Consider the following 17230-nt stretch of genomic DNA (forward strand, 5'->3'; position numbering starts at 1 on the left):
CTTATTAAAAATGCTCGTTGTTTGTGAAAAGCCCACTTTCAGCTATATTAATAAAACTGCACCAGGTTACCCCTCTGAAATACATCAGCGAATACTTTTTAATGGAAAGGAAAGGGAAAAAAAGGAAACCATTACGTCCTATTACGCTGCCCGAATGAGCTGGTTCATGGAAGATTTTACGTGTGATTATGCAAATTAATTTTAGCGGAAACTTAAACTGTAAGCTAACCAGTGCAATTCCGAGCGCATTTTGGGCGCAATTTCCTGACTGCGCCCAAAGTGGAAACTCTACCCCCTCATGTTCAACTCAGCTGGTCTGCAACAGTCAACCTTTCGATTATATTGCATAAAATGCAGGTTCATTACAACACATTTAAAATTGCAGTGAACTAGCACCCATCTTTAAATATCGCACAAGAGTAGAAGACCACTTTTTGGAGAGGAGATCAAGGTTTATGTCGAAGGGTTCCTGTATTTATATCGCACCTTATCATCGCTCAGAAACATTTTGAAGCATTTTAAATACGCTGAATCACTGTTTTTGAAGTGCAGTGACTGTTACATGGGCAAACACAGCAGCCATTCCACATCAGCAATGTCCCAAGAACTGCAATGAGATGAATGGCTCATTAAATTGTTTCCTAGGAGGTGTTATTCCAGGGAGGAGTGTCGGCCAGGACACCGGGATAGTGCCATTGGGATCTTTAACATCCTCCTTAACAAGCAGACAGAAGCTCAGTTTAATGTTTCACCCAAAGGGGGCCACCTCATGACAGTACTGCACTGAAGTGTGGCCCTAGATTATGTGCTCAGGTCCTGGAGTGGAGCTCGAGCCCACAACCTTCTGACCCACTAGCACTTATAAAAATTATAGTTTTTTTGCAATGGAATGCTTTAAGGAGTGGGAAAAAATTTGTTTTGAACACGAGAAAAAGGTCGGTCCCTTACCATTGTGGCTAAGGTAGAACTGATCTAAGAGCATAAGGCCTTTAGGCCACTCAAGCCCATTCCTTCTTTAGATCACGTACAATCTGGCCTCTCATAGAATTAACTCACCCCATCGAATCGGTAGCATAGTGGTTATGTTACTAGACTAGTAATCCAGAGGCCTGGACTAAAATTCAGAGTCATGAGTTCAAATCCCACCATGGCAGCTGGTGAATTTAAATTTAATTAATTAAATAAAATTCTGGAACCAAAATACTAGCATCAGTAATGGTGGCCATGAAACACCAGATTGTTGTAAAAACCCATCTGGTTCACTAATGTCCTTTAGGGAAGGAAACCTGCTGTCCTTACTTGGTCTGGCCTATATGTGACTCCAGACCCACAGCAATATGGTTGATTCTTAATTGCCCTCTGAAATAGCCTAGCAAGCCACTCAGTTGTAAAATCTTGCTACGAACTCCCTTCCTAACAGCACTGTGGGAGAACTGACACCACACGGACTGCAGCGGTTCAAGGAGGTGGCTCGCCACCACCTTCTCAAGGGCAATTAGGGATGGGCAATAAATGCCGGCCTCGCCAGCGACGTCCACATCCCATGAACAAATAAAAAAAAAATCTCCTGAGGAAAGATTCTTCTATAAGTACTCCCTGATGCCTGAGTTTTCATTGCCAACAAAGATTTATTTGCTGCAGTATGTGTACTTGGCAGTGTTATACTTTTGCTGTTTCTTTCAAAGGCGATGACTGAAATGCATTTATTTATTTATTTTTATTCATAGACGGGATGTGGGTCTTGCTGGCAAGGCCGGCATTTATTAACAATCACTAGTTTCCCTGAGAAGGTGGGCCTTGCTCTTGAACCATTGCAGTCCACGTGGGGAAGGTCTTGTTATTTTTTTGTAGCGGTTTGATACGACTGAGTGACTTGCTAAGCCACTCCACAGGGCAGTTAAAAATCAACTGTGACTTGGTGGTGTTGGTGTGGGACCCGAGGCACATACAGGCCAGATTGGGTAAGGACGGCAGGTTTCCTTCATTAAAAGTCATTAATGAACCAGTTGGGTTTTTACGACAATCTAATAAACCAAAAGATACATTTCAAAAGGGAATTGGATAAATACTTGGAAGGGAAAAAAATGTACAGGACTATGAGGAAAGAGCAGGGGAATGGGACGAACTGGATAGCTCTTTCAAAGAGGCAACACGGGCATGATGGGCTGAATGGCCTCTTCCTGTGCTGTACTTACTATGATACCTTGACAAAGGAGTTCTACAGAACTTGTGCATTACAACTGAGAAACATCAACAAAGAAATATTAGGACCACTTTATGATGCAAGCGAGGGCTATATCATCACAACAGGTAGTTTTTATGTTACAAGTTTTTTTCCAGGTAATTTACTAAAACCCTAATATATTATAATCCTATAATCATAGGAGAGATGAATCGTGTAGAACCTACTTCTTGCCAACAAGATTGAGTGAGAATTCCATAATAAGTGGTACCTTTTCTCCTTTAATGCCTGGCATTCCATTTTCTATATCGATCTGCAAAAAACAGAGATGGAGATGAACGTTTAGATTTCCAGTCAGAGTGCCAACCAAGTCCAATCACCTATTCAATGACCAGCACTCTAATGGGTCGTCCAAACAGCACTGTAAACTTTCCTGGCCGCCTCTGTTCTTCCTTGTTACAATGATCCTTGCTTGTATGGGGCAGTGGCTAGCATCATCCATGGCTACTTAGAACCTCATCCTGGCTAAAGGCGGCCACTGCTTTTCCCTGGCACTCTGATGAAGGCTTTCACCTGAAATCTTAATCTTTCTCTTTCAGATGCTGACTGACTTGGTGTGAATTTCCAGCACTCACTGTTTTTGATTGCCAAATTTTTTTATGGTTTATTTGTTTAAAAAGATATTTTTATCCCCATCCCTAAATCTGAAGCCACCTTGTATCATCTACTGCCAAGAAGGCGGACAAGCAAACAATCACCAATTATACTGTAGAACCGGCTTCCCAGAAGTAGGAAGTGTGACCAAAGAGTAACTCTTTGATTTCACCTCCTGTTCTGTGGGGAACTATCTGGTCCTTGGCTTATTCCCAGTGGTAAAACATTCCTCTCTATATCCCCACTATTTGTGAAATCAAGAACCCTACTCTAATTCATTCTTTCCCATGACAACAAAGCTGTGCAGCCCCTTACCTCTGTCAGTCTACCCTTCCTCTTACAATGTGCAAGCTTTGAAGACCCAAGGTATCTACCACATAATCACTACTTTCTGATTTACCTCATCTTCTAATCTTTTCAACTCTGTTTGTGTCCTGCACTAAAGATAAAACTTTTATTTATATAGCAGCTTAGCATATCCTCAGAACATCCCAAATCACTTTACAGCCAATGAATTACTTTTGAAATGCAGTCATTGTTGTAATGTAGGAAATACAGCAGCCAATTTACGCACAGCAAGATCCCACAAACAGCAATGAGATAAGTGACCAGTTAAACTTTTTTGTTGGCCGTGTTGTTTGAGGGATAAATGTTGGCCAGGAGTGCAGGAGAATCCCTTGGACTCATTCAAGCGATGAGTGGTGCGATGGGGGAAAGTTGGGTAGACAAACTTTCTCTGGAAACTCGATTATCTTGCCAACCCTGAAACGGCCTAATTTTTGACTTCTTCAAGTCAACCACCTTCCAGAGCTCACCTCAACCTCAGCGAGATTTCATTAAAAAAAAAGTTATTTTTTAAATAGGCAAATATTAATACAGTGACGCCCTCTTTGAATACTGATGCAGTACCCTATGAATCCCAGGCTCCCATTGGTCTGCTGACAACCAGCTGATTGATCGGTTGAACATTTAATTGATCTCACTGTTCACAGCAATAGGCCAGACAGTCTTTAACTTTCCACTCATCCAGCTCTAAGGAAGCAAAGCGGAGAAACAGCTGATAGCAATGCTTTGTGATATTTATTTGCCATCAGTATCTCAGCCAGGATGAAGGAAGCACCTCCTATTCGCTATGACTCCATTCCACCCCTCCAAAATTGCGAGGGGGAGCAGATCGAAGCAACAGCTGATAAGAACTCTAGCGCTGAAGTCACTCCAAGTCGACCATTCCATTAAATTGACAATTTCAGATGGTCGTTTTAGACAGGTGGCACTGTTTTTGTGTGTGACAATACCTTACAACTACCATTCAGGTCAAGTCAAGTCAAACACAATAGCATACAGTGAAACCTGCACAAAGGGACACCTCCAAACAAAGGGACACTCATTGACAGTCCCAAATAATTTACTGTACGTACAATGACCAATTTGAAAATAGGGACACCTGCATATAACGGACACCTGATTCAAGTCCGTTAGGTGTCCCTAATTTGCAGGTTTCGCTGTAGAACAAATGGCATCTCTATTAAAACGTGGCTATTAAAAAGCCTTCACCTAAGTCTGCAGATCTTATTGAAACTTGTTTATTTACCAATTTCCCTGGAGGTCCTGGAGGTCCCACTGATCCCTGGATTAGGAACAAAAGATTAAATTGTCAACACTTTTTCTACATTTCTACATTGAGTGGTTAGATTGGACCATCAGCTCTTCTTAGCAGCCTCATGGGAAACCAGGCCAGCGGGAAGTCGTGTGGGCTGAGTCAGGTCAAGTCAGTTTTCACCTCTTACTAAATGGAATCAATCAGCTCCAATGTTGGCGGAAACTTGCCAAATCTGAGGCAACGAGTTCAACAGGCGGCCCCTGAACTCAAAGTTCTGACCTTCTGACTGAAAGTCCAACACTCTGCCTGCTGCGGCTCTGAAGAACCTGAAACAAGTGAGGCCTAAGGCAGTTTTAAGCCAATTCCTTCCAACAGAAGCCAAACTATTTGGAACACAGGAACAGGAGGAGGAGGCCATTCAAGCCACCGCGAGCCTGTTCCGCCATTCGATTAGATCATGGCTGATCTGTACCTCATCTCCATTTACCCGCTTTTGCTCCACATCCCTTGATACCCTCACCCCACAAAAATCCATCAATCTCAAGTCTTGAAAATTTCAACTGACCCACCATCCACAACCTTTTGGGGGAGCGAGTTCCAGATTCCCACTACTCCTTGTGTGGAAAACTGCTTCGTGATTTCACTCCTAAAGGGCCAAGTTCTATTTTTAAGATGATGCCCTCTTGTTCTGGATTCCCTCACCAGAGGAAATGGTTTCTCTGTATCTACCCCATCGAATCCCTTTATCATTTTAAACACCTCGATTAGATCACCTTTAAACCTTCTAAACTCAAGCGAATACAAGCCATGTTTATTCAACCTGGCTGCATAATTTAACCCTTTAAGCCCTGGTATCATTTTGGTAAATCTGCGCTGTACCCCACCTCACCTTTTTAAAAAAACGTCCCCCTCATCTTGCAATCACATGTTCTCCTTGAGCTTGGGGGATCTACAATATGGAGTTCTCCCTGACTTGGCATGGTCTTTCCCCCTTTGGGTTACCTGTGCCACACACTATCTCTGACTGACAGAGTGTGCCAGTGGGCCTGCTTCTAGGTTTCTGGTAACGTGGTTCTATCATCATCCACTAGGATGGTGCTGCAATAACGCTCCTTTGGATTCTCCCTCCCGGGGAGCGAGTGACCTCCTCTAGACAGCTCCCCCGCAATGGCCTAGCTGACACCCACGCCACGTCTGGGAATCAGAGGCACCAAGCCTGGTCCGACTGCTCTGTGCCACAGCAATGTTGGGGGAACCAACAACCCACATCCCTGAAGGAGCCTGTTTTATTGTGATCTTCAAAGAACTCATTTATATCGTACTGTCATATAACAGAAATTGCCTGAAGTGCAGAGCATCTGGTAGGATCGGAATAGAGATAAGATGAGTCACCATTTCAAGTTTCCTTGGAAATGGAAACCGTAAGATAAATGGGGCCCTCTATGAGACTGAAGAAAATAAGAACATAAGAAATAGGAGCAGGAGTAGGCCAATCGGCCCCTCGAGCCTGCTCCGCCATTCAATAAGATCATGGCTGATCTGATCCTAACCTCAAATCTAAAGAACACAAGAAGTAGGAGCAGGACCCGGCCACTCAGCCCCTGGGCCCGCTCCGCCACCCACAGGGCCTTGACCGACCCGAACTCAGCTTCATGTCCAATTTCCTGCCCGCTCCCCGTAACCCCTAATTCCCTTTACTTCTAGAAAACTGTCTATTTCTGTTTTAAATTTATTTAATGATGTAGCTTCCACAGCTTCCTGGGGCAGCAAATTCCACAGACCTACCACCCTCTGAGTGAAGAAGTTTCTCCTCATCTCAGTTTTGAAAGAGCAGCCCCTTATTCTAAGATGATGCCCCCTAGTTCTAGTTTCACCCATCCTTGGGAACATCCTTACCGCATCCACCCGATCAAGCCCCTTCACAATCTTATATGTTTCAATAAGATCGCCTCTTAAAACGATAAAAGGCGGGGGGGGCGGAGAGGGGGAGCTCGTTCAGTTCTATAAAGACACTCACTTACCGTCCGCTTTCCCGTAAGAAACCTACAAGCAATGTTAACCTGCCATTGGATGACGAAGGGCCTTGTTGTGCATTTCCCGCAAATTCTGTTTTTTTATTACTTCAGATTCCATTTGCACCTTTTCTCTCAATAATTTTTCTGCAACCGCGTTTCTCCAGAACGTTCCGTTTAAATATCTAGAATACACTCACTTGATCGCCTTTGAGTCCGTTTGGACCTGGTGGGCCCCTGGTCCCCTAAAAGATAACAATAAATTTTTTTAAAAATCAACGAACTTAAAGCATTTATGAAATGGCTACATTTCCCTGCACTTTGACCCGGAAGCAAAGCAGAGAAATTCCGTAGTAAACTCAACGCAGCATCGACGTGACTCACATCTCTCCCGGATTCTCCCGGATTGCCAGCAGCTCCCTTTTCTCCAGGTCGGCCATCAGTTCCAGGGAAACCCTGAAAACAGCAGAACGCTTTTAAGCACCCTTTCTCCTTTCTTCCGTTGCAAAAAGTTGAAATGTTTGTGTTCTATTTTTTTTTAATAAAAGTTCCTGGAAAAAAAAGCAATAATGGCTCCACCTCCAAATAACCCCTCCCGAGAATCAAAAACGGTTTTCTTTATTCGCACTGTGAGATGGAAACTGTGAAGCTATAGGAGTGTGAAGGGGGAAAAAAATACAGGAGGTCGTAAAGAAAACAAGAGGGAAAAACCATTTACACTAGGAGAGAGGTCCGACCATGATCTAGGATCCTCGTAAATCTTATTTTCTTAATTTGTATTCTTTCATCAATTCTTTTTTGTGTTCATCAAGGTCGGGGGTGTCAGTGCTGGGGAATGGGACACTTTCCCATCTTTTGTCACATTCAATCACTTTTGCGTCAAGTAACGCTGTGGAACGCTATCTCCGCTCTGCCCCACAAATGTACCTTAACCCCCAAGAACCCCCTACAGCGCCTTTGGGACACTTCAATTTGCCTCACCACTTCTGATTTCAAGCTACCGCCGACTTGGTGCCAACTGGTACTGAACCATGAGCAGATTTACATTGTGAGGCAGTGGCCAACAGGACAGCGTTGAGATGGCACAAACTATTTTCTCATCGGGCCTTTATGGCCGACAGGCAGAAGCTTTCGGTTCAATGAAACTGGGTGCGATTTGAACAATGACCCTTAAGGTGAAAAGGTCACTGCGCTAATCCCAATGGCCTGGGATGCTCTAAGTGATAAACACTGTATCAAAATTATGAATCAGGCCTTGGGTTTTGAGATACGTTGTTGGGGCAGAGTGGAGGGAGCTGGACTCGGCATTTAGCCTCACTTGGTTGGGTGACATTCGATGTCCAAATTGGAAAGCTTCCCCACGTATTCTTGCTCAAACTACGAGGTACCTTGGGGCATTTATCCTGGGTTGAAGGTGCGACGTGAATGTAGTGTTGTATTTTCTCTGTGCACTCCGTGCAATGAAATTGCGAAACGATTTACAAAGATCAGGCTTACAGCTTCATTACACATTGTACCAGGAGGAAACCTTCCTTCATTATGGGTTAGAGGCAAAGTCTGAAGCCACGGTATGGAAGTATAATTGAGGGGAAAATACAAGGTTCTCCCGCAATCAGCTACACTTCTAAACATGAACGACCCAACCTTCCTTGTTCGGACAGCAGAAGAGATCCCCCCGCCTCCCCCCACAACTCTTTTTGTTGGGTCTCTGTAAAAGCACAGAGCAAGACTCTCTCACTTGTACCGAGGGGAATTGCGGGTAATCAGACTCCAACAGAAATGACAGTACCAGGTAAAATAAAGGGACAGTGTGACATGGAAGGCGACAAGTGTCCTTTGGGACCCCTCATCAAATATAAAAATGCCTTTAGGATTTAGTCTTGGAGGTAAAGCCACCCTTTCAGATTTCACCATGCACTCGATTAGAGAATATACATATATATATATTACTCGCAATCCTCTCTCCCCGGTCCGGCCTGGTAATCCAGTCTCTCCCTGGAAAAAAAGCAAGGCAACAACTGGTTACTTCACGACTGAAATCAGGAAAACGAGCAGCTGAAAACTCAAGAGAAATTCACTTAAAAAGTGACTTTACCGGCGTTCCGTCATCTCCTTTGCTCCCTTTATCGCCCTGGGAAAGAATGAAAACACGTTAGGTTTCTCATGGCACAGACCTGTAGTGTAGCCGTGGCTCAGTTTGCAGCACTCTCGCCTCTGCGCCAGACAGGACCATGGGTTCAAACGCTACTCCAGGACATTAGCGTGTCAGTGCAGCCCTGCGGGAGAGCTACATTGTCAAGGGGTGCCAGCCTTCAGGTGAGATATTAAATCCTGTCAGCCTTGTTCAGGCCCCATCTAGCTGTTCCTGTGGTTTGGGTACGCGTTGAAGATCGCATGGCTACTAATTGATGAAGAGCGGGGAGCTCTCCCAGTGTCCTGGCCAACATTCATCCCTCAACCAACAGCGCCACAAGAAATAGATTAACGGAATACTGATCCTGTGAGCCATTCGTTGCTCCTCCATCCCCTCCTTCCCCAACGTCCCTGAAACCCCAGCTTGGTGTCAACTAATCTTGAGATACTTCCCTTTCTCTGCTGCCTTTTTCAAGTTTGACGCTGTCCTGCAATATGGGCCTCCATCTGAAGTTCCCAATTTAAGACACAGCAGTGTTCATAGGAACTAAGTGGTTTTGGTACATCTGAGTCCAAGGAAGGAGGTCCCAAAGAGTACAGGGAGGATCCTGGAAATTAATTCCCACAAAATTGCTATTTGATTTAGGGGATGTATTTCATTGCTATTCCTGCTTTATATTTTTGTGCACCATTCTGGGGTAACTTCTTTAAATTTATTTTTTTATTAATTTCTGGGATATGGTTGTCACTAGCATGGCCGGCATTTGTTGTCCATCCCTAGTTGTCCTGAGTGGATTGCCAGGTCACTTCAGAGGGCAGTTAAGAGTCAACCACGTTGGTGTGGGGAGGCCAGACTGGGTAAGGACGGCAGAGTTCTTTCCCTAGAAGAACATCAGTGAACCAGTTGGGTTTTTACGACAACCCGACAGCTTCATGATCACTTTTACTGATACCAGTATTTTAACTTCCAGATTTTCTAAACTGAATTCAAATTCTCAAATTGCCATGGTGGGACTTGAACTCAACGTTCTACTGGATTATTAGTCCAGGCCTCTGAATTACTAGTCCAGTAACGTAACCAACTACTCTACGGTACCCTTGTGCACTACGTGTAAAACAGATGGAAACGAGTAAATCGTCGAAGGGCAGAAGGGAAAGAAAGTAATCAAAAGAGACCAACTACACAATGGATTCGGCATCAAACTAAATGCCACGCCCTTACTGATCAACGGCAGAGAGCAATTTTGGGCCTTCACCTCTTTCCCTCGAGGTCCAATCGATCCAGGCGGTCCAGTTTTACCAGGCTCTCCTTTCTCTCCACTTGCTCCACGATCCCCCTGCAACACAAGCCATCATTTGTTTACCCGTTTAAAAACTGAGTGTTTGGAGGGTTTTTGTTGACGCTAAGCATCAATTACCTTTTCTCCTGGTCTTCCAGAAAGTCCAATGTTACCCTGAAACGAGATACAGACACATTAGTGTGGCAGATCCGACTATAGGCCAGGACCTACCACTTAATACATCGCCCATCTGCGAGTGACATTCGGCCCAACCAGTCCGTGCTGGCGTTTACCCTCCATGTGAGCAAATAATTCTAATCACGTTTACCCAACCTTGTGTCCATAATCCCTTCATCCCCTTTGCCTTCATCCACCTATCCAATCTAATCGGGATTATTGACATAGTTTCTGCTCCAACCACTAACCCTGGAAGTGAATTCCACAGCCTCACAACTCTCTGTGTGAAGAAGTTTTCCCTGCCCTCTGTTCTAAGTCTCTTACATTTAATCTTGTATCTATGACCGTTCAACTACTGGAAAGAATCTGCTTCTATCTACCCTATCCCATCCTGTCATTTTTTATATCGCCCCATGATCTGAGTTGTTCGAGCCAAAAAAGACTCAATTTTTCAAGTCTTTCTTCATAGTTGCATTTCCTCACATCAGGCAACATCTTAGTGAATCTGCATTGTACCCTCTCCAAAGCCTCAATATTTGTCCTGTAGTGCAGAGTCCAAAACTGCACACAGTACTCTAACTGAAGCCTTACTAAAGTTTTAGTCTCCTCGTTACCTTTTGACTTTCATATTCTATACCGCTTGTGATAACACCTAGAATTCCACAAACTTTTTTACAACTTTATCAACCTGAGGTGTTGCCTTTAATGTCCTGTAAACCTGTACCCCCAAATCCCTCTGTTCTTCCAATAGTACTGAACCTACTTCCATTCAGACCAGATTTAGAATCACAGAATCATGCAGCACAGATGGCCACTCAGTCCATCGTGTCTTTGAAAGAGCTATCAAATTAGTCCAATTCCCCTGCTCTGTGCCCATAGCGCTGCAAATTTCTGTGCACCACACTTTAGGAGGGATGACAAGGCCTTGGAGAGGGTGCAGAGAAGAATTACCAGAATGGTACCAGTCATGAGGGACTTCAGTTATGTGGAAAGACTAGAGGGGCTGAGGTTGTTCTCCTTAGAGCAGAGAACGTTAAGATTTAATAGAGGTGTTCAAAATTATGAGGGGTTTAGATAGAGTCGATAGGGAGAAACTGTTTCCAGTGGCAGCAGGGTCGGTAACCAGAGGACACAGATTTAAGGTGATTGGCAAAAAAGCCAGAGGGGAGATGAGGAGAATTGTTTTATGCAGCGAGTTGTGATGATCTGGAATGCACTGCCTGAAAGGGCGGTGGAAGCAGATTCAATAATAACTTTCAAAAGGGAATTGGATAAATACTTGAAAAGGAAGAAATTGCAGGGCTATGGGGAAAGAGCAGAGGAGTGGGACTAATTGGATAGCTCTTCAAAGGCATGATGGGCCAAGTGGCCTCCTTCTGTGCTGTATGATTGTATGATCATAATTTTTTTTTTAAAGTGAAGATTAAAGACTTACTCTGTCACCTGGATCTCCTTTGGGTCCTGGTTGCCCTGGGATGCCATATCCAGATTCTCCCTGTTAAAAAAATGGTAAATATTGTGAAACATTCCAGGAAGGAAGTGTGGTTAGGAATTGCTAGACGTAAAGCTAGACCCAAGGTCCATCTAGTTCGCCTTCGACCATCCTGGCAGTCGCATGATACAATGGTTTGAGAGAATGTTTTCCAGTCGCTTTCACTAACCCGTTCAGTTGGAATTCTCATCCACACAAAGACTGATCAACAATTATAATGGGCTTCCAGATAGGGTAATGGAGGCAAAAACCTTGCTGTCATTCAGGAGACGATTGCATGCTGTGTTGGAGGGGACTGCAGGTGTTTGTGGATGGTTGAGATAAGATGGCCTTCCTCATCCATATCTATCTTGTGGCCCACAGTGTCACCTCGTGTGTTTAACTGGGTTGAGCAGAGTTGTGTTCATATTGATTTGGAACTCCTCTTCCTGAGGTCTTTGAATCCAACAATTGGGGATTCAGGCTCCATTGCATCGCAATTGCTTCCCAGGGCAACCTTTGGGCAATTTAAACCAGAATTCCCGGATTCAAAAATGGGAAGCTCCTGGGATAAGGAAACAAAAGTCTCGAAAATAGATGTGAGCTTAGATGGTGAGCGGCAGAGGAATATTCCCTCCCGGCTCGTAATGATTCCAGTTCCAAAATGTCTGTTCCTGCAACTTGATACAAGGTGCAGCAGAAAAAACATGAACCACTCAAGGAGTTGATGCTGGCTTCCAGGAATAAGAACATAAGAAACAGGAGCAGGAGTAGGCCATACAGCCCCTCGAGCTTGCTCCATCATTCAATCAGATCATGGCTGATCTTCTACCTCAACTCCACTTTCCCGCCCCATCCCCATAATCCCTTGATTCCTTTAGTGACGAAAAATCTATCAATCTCAGTTTTGAATATACTCAACTTATCCACAGCCCTCTGGCGTAGAGAATTCGAAAGAATCATAACCCACTGAGTGAAGAAATTTTCCTCATTTCAGTCCTAAACGACTGACCCCTTCTCTTGAGACTATGACCCCTAGTTCTAGACTCTCCAGCCAGGGGAAACAGCCTCTCAGCATCTACCCTGTCAAGCCCTCGAAGAATTTTATACGTTTCAATGAGATCACCTCTCATTCTTCTAAACTCCAGAGAATGTAGGCCCATTCTACTCAATCTCTCCTCATAGGACAACCCTCTCATCCCAGGAATCAATCTAGTGAACCTTCATTGCACCGCCTCTAAGGCAAGTATATCCTTTCTTAGATAAGGAGACCAAAGCTGTTCACAGTACTCAAGGTGTGGTTTCACCAGAGTCCTGTATAATTGCAGAAAGACCTCCTTACTCTTACACTCCAACCCCCCTTACAATAAAGGCTAACATACCATTTGCCTTCGTAATTGCTTGCTGTACCTGCATCTTAACTTTCTGTGATTCGTGTACAAGGACACCCAAATCCCCCTGAACACCAACACTGTTTCGTGTTTACCCCCATTGCGTGCCTGGCTCAATATGAACGAGCTGCTGGAGCATTAAACAGGTGGGTGTCTAACAGGAATGTGTGTGTGGACTCATAGTCTGCCACCCTCTGCCACTATTTGTCCTTGTAACAAAGCTTTAGGGCATCCAGGTCCTTCCCTATGAGCAAATGGGCGACCGGAGCTTTTAAAGCGTGGAGAACTTTGCAAAATGGAAGACTCTGCATTAGGGTTAGGGTTAGATTATTGCAATGTAGAACCTGAGAAATACACAATGATTGGCTCGCCCCGCCTATCTACTCCATTCCCACCTGTGCTAAAGTAACAAGTGCACACAGACTCTCCCCAGTTCCTCAAATGCGTGCTGTGGTAGCTGATTCTCTTTGTAATTTCTGCCTCACCTTCTGGCCCTTGTCTGCTGGGTTTCCCTTCGTTCCTTTCTCCCCTTGAGCTCCCGATGGTCCCCGTTCGCCCTAAAAAGTAAAGAAAAAGAAACAATTATAAAAGCAAGAGCGCCCAGCGCAATGCAGCAAAGACCAATCCCGTCGACCCAGGTAAACTTGGGGCATGGGCACAGATTGGACTCGGCACATCCCAAACGGCCAACATTTTCACACCAGAGTGCGTGCATTTCAGACGCTCCCAGATCGCTCACCAATCTCTGCGCTTTGTACTTTTTCTCAATGGTCTCCTCGATCTGGCCCCTTCAATCAGCTCCAGCTTCCTCATTCTCACCACAGAGCGAGCTCAGCAGCTGGCCCCAGAGCACTGCACTTGGATGGATACAGTGGAACGCATTTAAATGGAACCCAGTTAAGCAGGACGATTGCTTTACAGGGACAGCCTGCTGGGAACCGATTTTCCTTGATGCCTCCTTATGAATCGACCTGCTGCTTTGGCAGAACAGCCAGATCCCATTCATAGGAACATGGGAATAGGAGGGGGCCACTGAGCCCCTTGAGCCTGTTCTGCTATTCAATTAGATCATGGCTGATCTATATCTTACCCACCTCGGTTCCATATCCCTTAATACCCTTGCCTAATAAAAATCTATCAATCTCAGTTTTGAAATTTTCAATTGACCCCCAGCCTCAACAGCTTTTTGGGGGAGAGAGTTCCAGATTTCCACTCCCCTTTGTGTGAAGAAGTGCTTCCTGACATCACCCCTGAACGGCCTAGCTCTAATTTTAAGGTTGTACCGCCTTGTTCAGGACTCTCCCACCAGAGGAAATAGTTTCTCTCGATCTACCTTATCAACTCCTTTAATCATCATAAACACCTCAATTAGATCACCCCTTAATCTTCTATACTCGAGGGAATACAAGCCGAGTCTATGCAACCTGTCCTCCTAATTTAACCCTTTTAACCCTGGTATCATCTAGGGCTTTCACCAGCCAGGTGGGCCGACTACTGTTGATTCTTATTTCTTTTTAATCATTTGTTCTTACGATATGGACAACACTGGCAAGGTTGCATTTATTGCCCACCCCTAGTTAGTGGCTTGTTGGGCCACTTCACAAGGGCCTTCCCGTACTGTGGATGACAGTCAGTTGTATAGCAGACCAGGCAGGGGTAGCAGGTTCCCCTCCTTGAAGGACAATAGTGACCCAGTTGAGTTTTTAACAACAATCCGGCAGATTTTCACGGTCATTTTGTTTCCTGGTGGCCGGCCGAAAAAATGACCTGATTTATTGAATTCAAATTTCACAACTTGGCCGCGGTGGGATTTGAACTCCCGATCTTTGGGTTGCTAGTCCACTGCTGCAAACCGCCACCGCCGTGGCTGTTGGCTGACTTGCTGAATGTACACCAATAGAACAGCCTCGGGTGCGTTCACATTAGCTCTCTGGGTAACCAGCCAGGGATGAGCAATAAACTTGACCTTGCTCACATCCCAAGAACAAGTATAAAAAGAAAACTAGGTATGTATGGGATAGGTAAGGGTAAATCGCAGGCATCCACGTGATATGTTATAGTTCGTAATGCGACACACTGACCATGTAACGCACAAGCAGCAAAGTCACAATCAGATAGTAAGTGGCCTCTTGAGTACTGCCTTCTCACTGCCATCCATCGCAAGGTCTTCCTTCCTCTCCTATCCTGAAGGCACCAACTCTTTTTAAGGTACGGCTTCTTGGGTGCCAATTACCTCTTCCTGCAGCTCACCCAAGTGCCCATTTTCCACCTGAGTCTAGGGGGTGAGGGGAATTCGAGGCTGAGCCCCGTTTTGCCCTCACTCGATGTCTACACGCACACGTTTTCCCGGCGGGAGTCACTGGACGGTGACGAGGAACAGGAACCCGGGCGGAACTTTTCTTTCAGGGCCAATGAAGTCCATTAGGTGGTTCCCTGATGCCGCCCGGCAGAGGTCAGCTGACTCAGCACAGACCAGGGATCAAATACTTAAGAAAAGACATACTTGCTCTCGAGGCAGTACAAAGAAGGTTCACTCGGTTAATCCCGGGGATGAGGGGGCGGACATATGAGGAGAGGTTGAGTAGATTGGGACTCTACTCATTGGAGTTCAGAAGAATGAGAGGCGATCTTATTGAAACATACAAGATTGTGAAGGGGCTTGATCGGGTGGATGCGGTGAGGATGTTCCCAAGGATGGGTGAAACTAGAACTAGGGGGCATAATCTTAGAATAAGGGGCTGCTCTTTCAAAACTGAGATGAGGAGAAACTTCTTCACTCAGAGGGTAGTAGGTCTGTGGAATTTGCTGCCCCAGGAAGCTGTGGAAGCTACATCATTAAATAAATTTAAAACAGAAATAGACAGTTTCCTAGAAGTAAAGGGAATTAGGGGTTATGGGGAGCGGGCAGGAAATTGGACATGAATTTAGATTTGAGGTTAGGATCAGATCAGCCATGATCTTATTGAATGGCGGAGCAGGCTCGAGGGGCCGATTGGCCTACTCCTGCTCCGATTTCTTACGTTCTTATGTTCTTAAAGCGGGGATCTTCCCGATCTGTGAGACTCAATCCCACACTTACCAACGAGCCATCGGAGCTGCCGGTCGGGTAACTAGTGAGCTTTGAAGTCAATAACAGAAAGCCTCATATTTGCCAATATCGCATCTCGTCATTGCCCCTGATATAAGAAGTCACTTAGGTTTTCAATGGAAAAAAAATATTTGATCAGCTGAAATGATCTTCTGGTGTCATTTTGTTTGGAATGATTTTTCAGCAATGCTCCTTCAGAATTTTGGGTGACACCCAAGGCCAGATTTATTGTCCATCCCTCGCTGCCCAGAGTAGCTGAGCTCCCTGAAGGGCATTGGTGAACCAGTTGGACTTTAAGCCGTACTCCAGTACCACCCATCAGATTCATTGACTCCAATTTCACATTTGGAAAGGGTGGGATTTGAACTCACAATCTCTGGATTGCTAGTGTAATATCATAACCACTGCACTACCAAACCCCTTTACACAGTACATTCTTCAACTGCTGTTAATCTAGTCCAATTACTAGTAAACTGAGAAGCCACAGCTCCACAGCGCGGGTGACACCCTTCACCACCGGCGCACAGTGGCTGCAGTGTGTACCATCCACAGGATGCACTGCAGCAACTCGCCAAGGCTTCTTCGACAGCACCTCCCAAACCCACGACCTCTACCACCTAGAAGGACAAGAGCAGCAGGCGCATGGGAACAACACCACCTGCACGTTCCCCTCCAAGTCACACACCATCCCGACTTGGAAATATATCGCCGTTCCTTCATCGTCGCTGGGTCAAAATCCTGGAACTCCCTTCCTAACAGCACTGTGGGAGAACCTTCACCACACGGACTGCAGCGGTTCAAGAAGGCGGCTCACCACCACCTTCTCAAGGGCAATTAGGGATGGGCAATAAATGCCGGCCTCGCCAGCGACGCCCACATCTTATGAATGAATAAAAAAAAACACCAGGTACCAGAGAAGACACCATAGAAAGAAGGACCTGCTCTTACCCAGTCACCTTTACTTCCTGGAGGCCCAGGGATCTGGAGTAGAACAAAAGAGTTGGTACAGTTAGAAAAACCCATTCAGATCACGAATGCAACAGGTTTTTATAAACATATGTCTATTGTACAACAGCTTGAATTTATATAGCACCCTTAATCATCCCAAGGCATTTTACTGGGGGGGAGGGGGAGAAACAAATAAAATGGATAAAGGAACAGAGGCCAAGGCACGGTGCAAGAGTTAGGAGAGACGACCCATAGCTCGGTCGAATAGATGGGTTTCGAGAAGGTTTTGAAAAG

General features: G+C 45.2%; 1 protein-coding gene across 1 annotated transcript in view; it reads right to left on the minus strand.

The window, feature by feature from the left end:
* Positions 1 to 17230, minus strand: part of LOC137334354 (collagen alpha-1(VII) chain-like) — a 299572-nt gene that overhangs the window by 126105 nt on the left and 156237 nt on the right. The window contains exons 52-62 of the mRNA XM_067999062.1: positions 16937 to 16969; positions 13386 to 13457; positions 11474 to 11533; positions 10000 to 10035; positions 9838 to 9918; positions 8544 to 8579; positions 8399 to 8443; positions 6833 to 6904; positions 6649 to 6693; positions 4428 to 4463; positions 2454 to 2495 (exon numbers count right to left, since the gene is read on the minus strand). Coding sequence (XP_067855163.1) covers positions 2454 to 2495; positions 4428 to 4463; positions 6649 to 6693; positions 6833 to 6904; positions 8399 to 8443; positions 8544 to 8579; positions 9838 to 9918; positions 10000 to 10035; positions 11474 to 11533; positions 13386 to 13457; positions 16937 to 16969 — 558 coding nt within the window. The remainder of the gene's footprint in view (positions 1 to 2453; positions 2496 to 4427; positions 4464 to 6648; positions 6694 to 6832; positions 6905 to 8398; positions 8444 to 8543; positions 8580 to 9837; positions 9919 to 9999; positions 10036 to 11473; positions 11534 to 13385; positions 13458 to 16936; positions 16970 to 17230) is intronic.

Source organism: Heptranchias perlo, chromosome 17, assembly GCF_035084215.1.
Source record: "Heptranchias perlo isolate sHepPer1 chromosome 17, sHepPer1.hap1, whole genome shotgun sequence".
Classification (NCBI taxonomy): Eukaryota; Metazoa; Chordata; class Chondrichthyes; order Hexanchiformes; family Hexanchidae; genus Heptranchias; species Heptranchias perlo.